Source organism: Manduca sexta, chromosome 22 (genome assembly GCF_014839805.1).
Source record: "Manduca sexta isolate Smith_Timp_Sample1 chromosome 22, JHU_Msex_v1.0, whole genome shotgun sequence".
Lineage (NCBI taxonomy): Eukaryota > Metazoa > Arthropoda > Insecta > Lepidoptera > Sphingidae > Manduca > Manduca sexta.
This window is the reverse complement of record NC_051136.1, coordinates 4,870,401-4,885,446: the sequence shown is the minus strand read 5'-3', so window position 1 is coordinate 4,885,446 and position 15,046 is coordinate 4,870,401. Positions and strand designations below refer to the sequence as shown.

At 34.2% G+C, this 15,046-nt stretch overlaps 1 protein-coding gene across 1 annotated transcript in view; it reads left to right on the top strand.

Annotated features, from left to right (window-relative positions):
- The first annotated feature begins 942 nt into the window (after window positions 1-942).
- The window catches only part of LOC115445699 (probable phospholipid-transporting ATPase VD), a 94,645-nt gene continuing 80,541 nt past the window's right edge, over window positions 943-15,046 (top strand). The window contains exon 1 of the mRNA XM_030172076.2: window positions 943-1,757. Within this exon, the coding sequence (XP_030027936.1) occupies window positions 943-1,757 (815 nt within the window). The remainder of the gene's footprint in view (window positions 1,758-15,046) is intronic.

Below are 15,046 nucleotides of genomic sequence, written 5' to 3'. Positions count from 1 at the left end.
AATCCAGTTACATTTTTAAATGAAAATTAGAGCAACTGTACCGTGCGGTTACAAAAAACTTTAATATTAGATACTAGTTACAAATTAAAAAATCGGTGCCTAATTTAAGTTGAATATTATTTTCATATATTTGTACTTGGATTCATTTGTTATGCTACAATTTTGCAATTTTACAAATTCTATTTATTTTTATCGCAAAACGAGGATCATGCGTTTTGGCGAATGTGAAATACAACATATTTACTTTGCTATTTTTATTAAATTATATTACTTAATTATATATTTTTAAATGACAATAATATTACTTTGTTATAAAAACCTTTTCAAAAAGAAAAAAACTGAATAATATGGAGCATTGTTTGATGAAGCTTTGTTATAAATAAAAAAAATAGTACATACTCTAAATAGTATGTCTATTATAAAAAAAATATGTACCTAAAATACGTTTTATAAATTTACCGTTTATGGTCCTGTTTAGTCATTATTGATAGAAAAAGTTAATTTTCATTTTCGCATGTTATGTGCAGTTCCCATCACTATTGCCTCGCCTCCCCGCACCTGACTTACCCTGTGCTTGTGTCAAATCAAGCAAGTGTCAGTCGCTCGTCTAGTTGTTTTGAGTTGAGTTTTATTCTCTTTTGTGCACACATCGAATGTTTGCACCGTGGCGACCAAATAATACTAGTTTTATTTGTTTCGGCAGTCATAAAAATGCATATCACACATGTATTATTTAAATTTGCGTCCTCATTTAGTTTTTTGAGACTATGAACGTCAGTAATGTGTAAATCCGTGAACAGATGACTTCTAACCATATGTTTCGAATCGTAAGGCACGTTATGCACAAATCGCCAGCATCAAACACGGTACACGAACACGGTGCAGTGACACAGTTTTAAATGAAAGGGAAAACCGGGTTGATCGCCGTTCAGATGTATAAAAATGTCCACAGAAGGAAGTGGAGAGACTCCCTCGACGGTGCCATGTCTTCCAGGGGCACCGGAGCAGACGTATTTGTTTCCGAAAGCAAAAGGACATTCGAGATCTATAAGCCATGGTGGCACGCCAATGTTGGCCGGGAATCCTGGGGCGGCACGGCCGGCGCTCAAGTCTGCGCTACGCGGCCACCAGCGCGCGCTCTCGCACGGACAAATTGGCGAGGGCGGGCGGCCCAGCTCCGGCCCCGGGCACAGCCGCACGGGCAGCCGCACAGACTTCATCCTGCCGCCGGGACACCGCGAGCCACCGCCGGCCAGCGCTCAGCCGCGCCTGGGCTCGGTCCGCGTGCACCACTCGCGACAGGCCTCGCGCTCCGATTCCATCTACACTATCCGGCGCGCGTCAGTGGTGGGTCCCTGGCGCCGTGCCGCTTTCTGGCTGCTGCGTCGACCGCAGCCCACCGTCGACAATCGCCACCTCATAGTGATCCCCAACCACTTGGTGCCCGATAAAACGCCGCCTAAGGATCACCCCAATGGACACAGGTGTAACAATAAAATCAGGACTACAAAATACACCCTGCTGTCGTTTCTACCCAAGAATCTGTTTGAGCAGTTCCACAGGATTGCAAATGTGTACTTTATATTCATAGTTCTGTTGAACTGGGTGCCGGCGATCAGTGCGTTTGGCAAGGAGGTGGCCATGTTGCCCGTCTTGTTTGTGTTGGGTGTGACCGCTATTAAGGATCTGTTTGAGGACCGTCGCCGACACATGTCTGACAAGAGGATCAACAACTCATTCTGTAGAGTTTATAAAAAGTAAGTGCACTTTGATTTTATTTCTATCAGTATTGAGATAAGAGTTACATTGTCACTGCTCCCAATATATGTTTATCTTGTATTGCGCTCACAGTGACACACTATTGATAACTGTGTAATTGTACACATGAGGCCAACAAGTGTTTTAGGAGGATTGCTAGGTGATTACATATTGTACAATTGGTATGGATGCAACAAAAAATGTATAAAAATATATTGCTCAATATGTGGTGTGTTTACATATTATTGCTTGTTGTCAGAGTTGCACAAGTTTATTGCACTTACAACAATAGCAAATATTACATAAACCACCTCATGACAACTTAAATGAGGCTATGCTAATAGAACATACAAATATGTGATACATGTGCGCTTACAATCTATATTTGTAATACATGACAAAGTAGGTTTTACAATATTACTCAAAATATTTTAAAGAAACAATCTTATAAACCAACAGTTTAGGTTTAGAAGTCATTTCTTATGAAACAACCATAGGAAATATTACAAAGAAATAATTTTATTAAAATATATATTGTCCATTATACAAAGAGTGAATAATGTTATAAAATAATTTCAAATGTCATTTTTTAATACAAATGTATGTAAAATGTGTCCATTATAAAATGTTATTAATCAAGATTCTTTCACACAATTCACTATTCAACATTACTATCTTTATATGACATGTTGCAACTAACAAGTACTCCAAATAACAGCAGTAACCTACTTGCATCACAACATTATGACAAAATGAATTCATTGGTCTTTGATTAAAAAATGAATCATACAAATAGGTCACATAGCAAATTATAATCTCAACAATACAAAGGTAAATAAATGTATAAATACATGCACATATAAGATTTTTAACCCTTTTACTTATCCTTAATTCATGGAAATATAAATAAAATTATTTTAGGTTCCTTACAATATTTATATTATAATAATTATTAACTATAATTTATGTTTATTATTATTGGTTGTTTTATTATTTAATAATGTAAAAATTATTTCATATAATAAGTTACTGCACAAGGCTGGCTGGATAAACAAAATTACTCTTAATTAAAAAAAAAGTAAACACTCTTGATACATTGGATTTAAGTTGCCTTTCATTGATGTTAAGATAATAAATACCCCAATTGTTCATGGTGTAATCCAACTGTAATTTCACAATATATTATCTCATATTATATTTGAGTGCACTTAATTTAATATGTGTATAACATGATCTTGTTATTAATAATGTGTCTTTACATTGAATTTGTTTTAATAATGCAATCACAAAGTAAAAATCATGTTCAAACTTTGAGTATTCTGTATTGGTAACGGCAAGTGAAAGGGGCATAGTTAATTTATTCATAAAGACCCAAAACAGGAGTTGGTCAGTTACCAAAACTGAAAAATACTACAATTATATGTGATAGTGTTTTAAATTTTATGTGTGGATGGAAGAATATTTTATTGTAAAGTGTAAATTTAATATATTGAATGGACTAGTTAGAATTGCAATATCATGAATAATGATTCATAGTTTAAAGTTCTATAGATAGTTAGATTTAATATGCTGCATATGTAATTCTGCAATAGAAAATCAATAGGGACTTACCTAAATGTTTCCAGAACATTCCCAATAATGTATTAAAAACAGCCAAAATAAATAAATCTTGATGTATATTTCTAAATCGCTCGCCTAAATGGACCAATCAGAATAAACTATTCATTGTACCGATCATATTATATTTTAATTTATATTCGGGGTCTATCTGTAGAAATATATCGGATTTTGTTTTTATTATTATTCAATGTAAATTATTAGGACTGCTAAAGCTAGTTACACCATGAGCCCTTATGTAAAAGAATCGACACCCCAACGTCTTGTTTCGGCGAACGTTTGCGTGTTACATCTAATTAATTCTTAATACAATTAGGCGATATTGCTGTAAGCTACCATTTCCCAAATAGGAAGGAATATTGGCTAGGTCCTGAAGAATAGGACAATACATCTATCAACTAAATTGACGAACAGGAAAATAAACCCAAATTCTTGTTGAACACTCCTTGTATCTAATTAAGTATAAAAATTACTTCATGACTGCCAAGAATTATTTCCAGAATTTGAATTCTTTTTTGATGGGTCGCGGTCCGGTCACGCCACAGGATGTCCACTGAACATCACCCTCTAATGCGATATATTCTTTTTAAAACCGACGTGGTGACGTATCAAAATATACGTTAATTCTTGTTTGCAAACTAGTTTTCATTTTTATGAGCAGTTCTGCTGAATCGGCCAGACTTGTCACATCTGCATAACGGAATCGGCTGTAGTGTCGTTTCGAGATAAAACACGGCGGCATAATACGTAGATGATGTTATACATAACACACGACACACCTATGCTCATATTTGTGAAGTTAAAATGAATAGTTACTTTTAGCTATAGTGATTATAATAAATTAGTGTAAATGCATCCATTCAATAAAAAAAAAACAAATATATCGCTGTTATACACAATATATTTATACCAGGAGTTACCTATAGATATCTACATATGTATTGAAATGTTCGGCCTAAATTTAGAAGTAGGTACGTAATGCATATTGATCTCTTATATGTCGGGAACGATAAAAGCCTAAGTATAAATTATACTGCTGCTAATTACTTTAATTCAGGAAAAATAACATTCGAGTTTTACAAAATAAAATATCTAACTGAATTAATTACATTTTCATCATAATATCTCATAACGAAATAAATGTATAAATCGAATAATAAGGATTAATCAAAGAGGAAAAGCGCAAGCGTTTAGTTTATACAAAAATTATAACATATTTGCCTAAATATAGTAAAATATTCACAAAAAAGAATGAACTAAAATAATTACAATAACTAGATAAAGCGTCGATTTCTACACTATTATTGCACTTTTATATTTAGAAACACACTGAAAAACATATTATTAACATAACCGCATCGCTCTCGAAATTCTAGAATCTAAATATAAATATGGATAAAGGTAGTTGATGTTATTTATTTAGAGATTCAAAATTTAAAGTTTATAATTTATTGTTTTGGAAATAAAAATATTTTGAGGATATAGCTCGAACTTTCTAACGCCAGTTGTCTATAAAGAATTCCAATCTGGATATTCGATACGATCACAAAATAAACTAATTCAATAAATCATTTGTAAGCATTTCAAAAACATTTTTTTCTGATTGTTCCATTTTCGCAACACAAGCACTAAAACCTTTTTAAATATAAATAAAAGACAGCATTACTAACTATAACTACTAATGTGGTTCCGAGTTCCAATTATTGTAACGAATTAAATGCCGATGATTTTAATCTCTAATATGAATAATACTTTATCAACAGCTGTATGACGGCAACATAAATCCACTTGTTATGGCGGTATGGCTATAAAAAATTACAGACGATTATTTCGCAATTATAATACAACGCAATATCAGTTATGATTACACAACGTATATATACTGCAAGCGTAACTTAAGTTACACTCACTAAGATCTCGCTTACATTACATTCCAATGGAATTTTAGCTTAACGAAGTTTACGTAAAAGTCAATCTAAAAATAATAAATTACGTAAGAAGTCCAGCTCTCAGTGGTTGAAATTGCTTATTCGAAGGTTTAAGTGACTTGAGACCCGGCTGCCTGGCTTGCCCAGGAACCCGGTAATTTTATGGTATTAGCTATTCGGGGGAAGCCTACGATAAAAGTTTGAAACTCCAGCTAACTCGAAACTAAATATGCTTTCGATAGTCAATCAAAATGCCTAATTAAGGTTAAGAATCCGGAACCCTTCGATAAGACTCAAGAAATGTATTTCCTCCTACCGGCATGGCGGTAACAGCAGCGTTCTTCTATTTTTCGTCAATCCTTTCGACAAAAACGCATTCGTCTTCCGCCAATTTGTAAGGCTATTTTAGACCAATAGTATTGAAATTATTTTTGACTTTCAAATTTAGCTTAACTTTCCAAAAGATATTATCGCATAATTTTAAGTTTCTAGGTCTTTAAGTACCGAACTAGATATTAACGAAGATTCTGCACGTAATTGCAAAACTTAAACAACATGGAATACCTCTCATACGCATGAAATTTTATGATAGTATGTTGAACACCAAATAAATCTTGGTATTACTGAAGTTGGAAACAAGAAACATTCAAAACCTTAGGAAATTCAGGTAGTTAATAAAGACAACCGCTCAGAAGGTGAACAAGGAATTAGCGTAAAGGACAACTTGCGTAACAATTATCTAGAGCTAGGTTGGACAGGAAGCGTTATCAAGTATCGATATTGATGACTCACTGATGATGACATTCATGGGTAGAAGGGAGCCCACGATATTCGCTTTCAGTCATAAGTACCACCTTTGCATAGATAAGATAGCGTTCTCGCTAAACGGTAGTAATCTACGCGTGACGGTTTCAAGTAAATATTCGTTATCTGTATTTTTCAATGTTATATTTATGTGATTTATAATTGAAAATAATTCTGTCCGCTACTCTGGCAAATAGACATAAATTTACTTAATGTAGCTCTTTTCCTCTTACTTATATTAAAAACAATTCGAATTCAGAATATGTAATTCGTGTCAGACATCGAATTTCACTTGGTCGAAAAGCGCTAAAGATCCAGAACGATGCTCGCCGTGGGTTTTTTTACACGGCAGGAAAACGTGCGATAGTTTAGAGTGCGGACCGGTATTCCTTGGCCGTATGTCGTTCTCGGAACCGGCAACCGACGCACGCTTTGTTCTCTAGTTTACAGGCCCCACAGAGGAGCGTGGAAGGGCTGACACAGTCAGCTGCCCAACGGGGTCGTGTTCCCCACACGTGAGTCAAGTTCAAAACTGCATGACGTGTGGTTCTTTTGAATAAAGACATGTGCTGTTTAAGTGAAAAAGCGGTGGGGATCTTTGTAATAATGTTCAAAACGGGTTATTGCATTTACCACCAATCCTTTTAACATATAACTCAGCTAATTCATCATCGATTTTATTGTATTTACTGCCATTTTTGTTTTGATTGCGACACGCCTATTTCTGAAAGCCGTGGCTAACGCATGCCATTTACGATAGCTAAAAGTAATTACCATCCAGTTCCGCTTGCCATGTGCGCGGGTTTCCCCACATTTGCCGCGGAAGTCCAATGACGATCGAACGAGTTTTGAGAAACTGCCCAGGTTTATAATTTGCGGGAACTAAACACATTGCAGCCACTAAACGGTTGTTTGTGGTTGTAAATGAGATATAAACGTAAATTACATTTGTAGTTTAAAATGCTTAGGAATTGCTCGTTGATTTTTAGTCAAGACTTTATTTATAAATTAACAAGTAAAAATAAATTAATAAAAATACACAATATAATGGACATATTTCGTGTTAAAACACAATAGCAAACTTTCATAAAAGCTTAATCCTTTGTGAACTTTCACACGTTTCGCAATGCTTTAAAATGTTTTTTCACGTGGGACGCATTCGACTAACATTTCAGGACATGCTAATTGCTACGGCTTTTAAAACTACACCAACCCACAGCTTCATTAAGTAGTGTTTTTACGTGTTCCAAAATAATTTAATGTGTTCTCATAAACGCCACTCCTCTCCTCGGAAAACTTATTTACTTCAACTAATAACATGGCATTGACCGTACCGCTAGTTACTCATACTTTCCATTCGTTTTATATTTGATTACTTCAGAAGCCCTTACGAAATGATCATTAAGTAAGACCAAGACTATGTTTGAGTAAATTATTGCACGACCGATGCTAGTATTCGCCTTTGTTTTTCCATTACGTTAGAAGTGTTATTCAACAGGTAGACCTTTTTCAGTAATATTTCTATGTGCCATTAATTTTATCTTTTGGCCCAAATAACCCCACACTTCTACATTCCCTGTTCCATTCCTTCAAATGTTAGAACTTCAATTATTCCATTTGGAATTGTGGAAGTTCTTTAACTTATCGTCAGGTGTCTCATTTGGTCGTCTGCGGGCTTCTATAAACAATGAGTTTCGTTTCAAAAAAATTACTAACTCAAGAATATGCACTTCATATAGACTGGTTAATAAGAAATTATTAAAAACAAGCGACGTAATCTTATTTCCTAATCGAGTTTTCATCATTGTTTATATGCACATTAAATATTTACTTTCTTGGAGTCTGTATCTAATTTACATTACGGAACGTTACTTGCTTGAAGTCTAAATTATATCGATAATGTTGAATATTGTTATATATATGCACCATTATTTCTAACCTAGCTTCACGATCCCTAAAAATACCATACAAATACTCTTCGAAAATTGTTAATTTCTATTAGTTCATTATTGTGTAAAAGAAAGCATTAAATGAACCCAAAGACATTGCTAGATATATCATTCAATAAATAAACAACATTGCCGCATATCGAATTTTGTTGATTTAATATTTGATAAAGTGTTCCGTGATTCATGTGCCTTTACGTGAAGACTTCCTCGGTACAAGGAAATGATATAAAATAAATAAAGCGACCAAATTGGATAGTAATGTTTGATTAGTTATACGTGTAGGGATCGATTGTAGTGAAATATTTCGTAGGCGTATCGGTAAACAGGCTTGTCCTCGAACTTTAAGTAGCCGCGCTCACGTCGCCACTGCCCGCTCGTTTTCTGTGATTTCAATTGATTAGGTCGACTGACGACAAAGAAGGTCGATTTACAGACCAAATAGCCACCACTCAAATGTGCATTTATGATGATACTAAGTAGTTGTGTTTACCCGTCTCTTGCATATTTAAAGAGATCGGTCTCCTTACGTTAGTCCGTAACATGTCTAGTGGAATATTGCGAAATGGAAAACTCGCCAGCCAATACAAATGGACCGCCAGCATCCGAATTGGGTCACGCGGCTGCTTGTGACTTATATAAATGTTGTGGGGGAAATAAGGAAACGGTCGTCTATTTAGCGCGTTGCATATTGATCTGTGTTTTTAATCAGAGAATTCCTAATTGTTTTGAGTAATTCGCTTTCTCTTGAATAACAGCTTGAGATTTATCTTCACCGTAATGCATTCTTGCATCAAGCTTTCATTCCTTCTTGGCACTTAAAAAATATCACTGCGTAATTAATTACTATATTTTGCGAGAGTTGTTTGTTGTCTTGCAGCTCAATGACGAATTCGTCTGTAACAAAAGGTGTGCCTAATTACATTAATTTGTTTCGTAATAAAGATAATGAGTGATGAAAGCGTTTTGATACCGTTTTTGGCGGTTTACAAATACTCAAATATTTAAACCTATTATTTAACTGCAGTGGTTCTAAGTTGAAAACTCGAAATAAAATGTTGCCATAGTAATTTCTTCGAATTCCTACATCATCAGCATTTGTTGCGGGAGTTTGTTTAAACAATAGCTTTATTTTTATTAATTTAATTAATAATATTTTTAATAAACATAACAGCTCGTGCACAATATTTCTTTATTCGTGAGCGTTGATTCAAACCAGTGATTACGACTTAGTTGTATGGATGCTTCGTACTATATACACCACACGAAACAAATAAATTTCTAATTTGCGTCACCATTTTTTATTCACCAATTAGAATATTATATTGATCAGTCATTAAGCTAAATACAAGTAGATAATTCATAAGTCGATTTTAAATTACTGATAATTTCAAATACGATATTGCAAATGCGACGACATACCTTGCAAAAATAAGTTCCTAAAACTTTAAAAAATGTATTATCATATTGTTTATTTTTTAAATTTAGATCTCATTTAAACGTAGTAATCTTTCTTTTTGGCACGTTATATTGTTAAATATTTTTGCGAATGTTTTATAAACGTTAAAGATAAAGTTTCGCGATCTCTGCCTTTGAATATTTCACAATAACTACCGACGTTAAAAGGCATGTTAGCGCAGTATGTAATCAGAATTGATTTATTCAAGGCAATAATTGGGCCACATTAGAGCCATTCATTCATAAATATGTCCATTACAGAGGCACGGTGATTACGAGCATGAATATTGAATGAGACTGAATTGAACGAACATGGACAATTCTAGTGCATTCGACATGGGTTTATTAACAATCGACATTTGCAGTCGTTGTTTCATTGAACAATTTCACCGGTGACATAATCCGTTAGTTAATTAAACGCTTTTGGACAGTTCCGTGTGTCGAAATGTCCAGAATCTGGCGTCAGGTTTGCGTGAAGTGGGTCATTGGTCAAGGTTCGTGTGTCAATCAGTCCCCTAGACAACGCAATGTCAACGGCGTTTGTTATGCCGAAGGGTTTAGTCAAATATTTATCACCTTCCCATGTTTGTGGAGGAGGTTTTTAATTATTCAGGGAATCGGTGAGTGCCGGTGTGAACTTATATACTCGTTATAACACTATATACTTTAACTGCAATTTTGAATTTACGTATGTTTAACGACAGGTCACTTAATTCATCGTTTTATATTACTAAAGAGTGGCTTGTTTGTTCTTTGTGTCTGAGACATAAATACGATACAATATTTGCCTACATCTATAATATAAAAATGAATCGCTAAATGTGTTGGTAAGCGCATAACTCAAGAACGCCTGGACCAATTTGGCCAATTCTTTTTTTTTAATATTCGTCGAAGATCAAGGATGGTTTTAACGGCGAGAAAATATCAAATAATTGCCGGAAAAACCCTAAAAACAATCCTTTTCTTTATCCCATACAAACGTTTTCTAACTAATACGTAGAGTCAATTTGAGCTTTATTGATATTGTATAAAGTTCACTGTTGTCTAAGCAATGTAGGTGTGTTCCTAACATCAAAGCAGTGTGCGTTGGAGCACAGGATATAATAATGTAATGTCGCGTTCTGTAACTCAACAAAAGTGATATCGCGGACCCGACTAAATTGAACAGTCATAAAATTTAATATATCATTAGTTATTTGGTTGGCTTCGCGATATTAATCATAAAACACTACAATGAAAATAAAACTGATTTTTGATAATAATTATGATGATTTTTAAATGCTCATATCTGTTTTATTTAATAATTATTTTTTATTCACAACGCCCTATCACCAGGGTGAAGGTTCTGTTTAGGAGAATTTTTGCCCCGACAATAAAATAGATAGGAACAAAAAACTGTCATATTACAAATCTTTTTGACAGGACGAAGTCTGTCGGGTCCGCTAGTATTTGAATATATTTAAACTCTAAAAGAAATTTGTGTCGCGGTTTGATTACTTATAACGGTGACAGTTACCAGAAAAACTTGTGTCGCCTCGCACATTTTATTGAAACCACACGTTTCTTTTACGGCAAACGAAAAACCTAGTAGACCAGATAGTCGATTTGTTGGAAACACATATTGATTATCAAAAATAGAAGGAATTGCAGTTCAATGCCGCAAGACAAATATGCTTTTGTCTCTGCGACTTGAGACTGCTTGATGGGGGAATGAATTTTTAAACCGGTGCGAGTGTGTACCTATAATTTACATTCTACCTTTAGTACTTGCATGCATCGTTTTGATTTATTATCTGTCATTTTATACACGTTTATTATGAACATTTATAGTTTTGCACGTAAAGAAATGATAAACCCCTTAAAACTAATTCATCACAAATTGCAGTTTTACAAATTCGCGTCTTATTTGTAAGCAAGAAAACTTACAAGGACAAAGAACGTGATAGCTGTATTTAATTTTATTATTAGAATAACAATTATCATGCACGTACAAGACAAATGGCTAAAGACAAACAATACAAATACATCTGGATTCGTAACGGCCGCATCTATTTAAGGAAAAATGATCAAACACCTGCGATACTGATAAAAAATCACGAATCTCTAAACAGATTAATATAATATGATATAATAACCCAAGTCCTTGTGATTTATTATATACATTCACGATCTACTACCAAAATTTTAGAGGAATTAAAACTAAGACTAAAGAATTAAGATTGGCCGCTCAGAGTTCTAATTATGATATCATCGTAGGCACCGAAACTTGGCTCGACGACAGTATTCATGATAATGAACTGTTTGGTGATGCTTTCGTGGTTTACAGGCGAGACAGAACCTCAAGTTACCTCTCTGGGAAGAATGGTGGAGGAATTGTTATCGCCATAAACTCGAAACTTAAATCTAGTAGAATACAGCACTTTGAAAGCTGTTTTGAGGATCTTTGGATTTCGGTGAAAAATCCTCATCAACGTTCGGCGGAAATCCTACTTTGTGCCCTTTATATACCACCTCCTGTTACTGAAGCAGCACTCAATTCTTTTTTAGATAATATTAGTTTAGCTTTGCAATCTTATTCTGGCAACGTTATCATTCTCGGCGATTTTAACCTTGGTTTTATTGACTGGTTATCTGATCACAATGATACACATAAATTAACACCCAGTAATTACAACTGCAAATTAGGTTACTCTTTGGTTGATTTCATGTCACTCAATAGTCTATCACAATTAAATAGTATCAAAAATCACAATAACCGTGTCCTAGACCTAGTATTCAGTAATTTCGATGGTGTCTCAGTTATCAAGAGCACAAACTATCTTAGCAAAATTGATGTCCATCATCCTCCTTTAAACATAGAAGTTACAACAAAAGAACCGTCATACGCTGTTTCAAAACAGTTTGCAACACATAATTTTAGAAAAGCAGATTACTCTCTTGTTAACAATAAATTGAGCGTTGTGGATTGGTATTCAGAGTTATCATCTGTCGGCGACGTTAATATTGCTGTTTCAAAATTTTACTCCATACTTCATTCTATTATCGAAGCGACAGTCCCTAAAACAAAGCCACGAAATTTCAAATACCCTTCTTGGTTCACTCGAAATCTTATTTGTTTAATAAAGGAAAGGGATAAAATTCGTAAAAGTTCAAGATCTACAGCAACTCTAGAGATAAACTTGAATTGCTACTATGTAACAAAAGAATTGACTCGTTGATAAGATCTTGTTATTCTAACCATTTAAGTGAAGTAGAGCAATCAATCCGTAGCAACCCGAAAAAAATATGGTCCTACATAAAGCAACTTCGAGGGGGATCTTCGATTTTTCCTGGTAAAATGTATCTTGATGGTCGTTCGGCAGAATCTGGAGATGAAATCTGTAACTTATTTGCAACTCATTTTTCCTCAGTATACACTCCTACCGATATCTCAAATATAACTGACCTAGGTGATAGATTTCCCCAGTTCTCACTTGGTCACATACGCATAAATGAACGTAGCATTGGTAAGATTTTGAAATCACTTGATGTAAGTAAGGGTCCTGGACCCGATGGAATACCACCACTGTTTATCAAAATGACTTGGAAATACTTAACAATGCCATTAAAAATTATATTTGAGAAATCCATTCAATCTTCGACTTTTCCGTCGATGTGGAAATCTGCAAATGTTGTACCCATATACAAAAAGCAAGATAAAAGTAATATCAGAAATTATCGACCAGTGTCTATTCTCAGTTTGTTTTCGAAAGTCTTTGAACGGATTGTGTGTCCAGTTATCACGAATTACTTCAAAAATATTATATCCAATTACCAACACGGTTTTACTACTCGGAAATCAACTGTAAGTAATCTTCTAACATATACAACGGACATTATAGAATGTATGGATGCTAAAACGCAAGTTGACTCAATTTATACCGACTTTAGTTCCGCGTTTGACAAAGTTAACCATAAGTTATTATTGTCTAAACTAAAATGTTATGGCATTCACGGATCTTTACTGCATTGGTTGGGTTCCTATTTAGAGAATCGATCTCAGTGTGTTACGGCTCTCGGCTATCGTTCATTCTCATTTACTGCCACGTCAGGCGTACCCCAAGGCTCTCACCTGGGTCCTATTCTGTTTCTAGTTTTCATAAATGATATAGCGCATTCCATAAAATATAGTAATTATTCAATTTTTGCAGACGACTTGAAACTATACAGACATATACGGTCCCAAAGCGATGTCACACTACTTCAGTCAGATTTGGACTCCATTCAAGATTGGTGCATTAATAATAAAATGATTTTAAATGCTGAGAAATGCGCACATCTTAGGCTAACTAGAAACAGAAATATTATAAATTCTACTTATTTAATAAACGGAATTGCATTAAATAAAACTACAGCAATGCGTGATCTTGGAGTTGTTGTAGATTCAAAGTTAAACTTTAATTTACATATGGACCAAATTATAAAACATCTTGGCGATTGTTGGGTTTCTTAAAACGGGTTGGCAAAGATTTTAAAAATCCTAACACCTTAATAGTTCTATATAATTCATTAGTGCGGAGTAACTTGGAATACGCCTCCCCCATATGGAATCCAACATATAATAAACATGTTATTAGAGTCGAACGCGTTCAACGAAATTTTACTCGTTTTTTGGCTTTCAAAGATCGCACCTGTCCGTACCGAGCAGAATACCCAGTGAGGCTGTCACACTTTAAGATAGATTCTTTGGAAGCCGGGACGTAAAGCGGCCGATGTTATAACTTTATACAAACTGATACATGGAGACATGATATCGTCCGAATTGTTGTCGCGATTAAAATTTTCCGTTCCTCGTACCTTACCAAGATTCCCCTTATCCCAAACTTTTCCCTTACCTCGCAGTAGAACCAATTTAGGCAAATATGCCCCCTAAATAGACTAGCAAAGTCCTATAACGAGATGAACCCCTTGGTGAAATCGATATCTTTACTACAAATAATGTTTGCCAATTTCGCAGGAGGTGCTATGAAATCTTGAACAGTAATAGTGATAATATCTATTAATTTATTCTTTTATAATTCTTCTATGATTATTTAAGATTCCAAAGCTTATTTTTTTTAATATTACATTCTTAAGATATAATTATTTATTTCAATTGTAATTCTAGTTTATTTTGTACCTGTGTTAAATTTAATATGTTAATTTAATTAGACTAAGTTATAATTTTGTATTTTAAAAGATTTTAAGTTTGCATTTATTTTATAAATGATAATTTATATTTGATTTCAATTTTCTGTAAAAAAAATATTTAGCCAATAGTGTTGTATACACCTGTAAAGATTTGTCACCTAGAATAAGTACCTTATATTGTGGATCCTTCATTTGTATTTTTCTGTGATAAATCGTTGGTGTGTCTTATATTTAAATAAATAAATAAATAAACAAGTAAGAACTTGGCAACAATACTTATTGGCGACAATAAAAACCGCAATGCATATAAAAACTAAGTAACTTCAGGGCTATATTACTAGCAACGTAGTATGCGGAATAGGATTT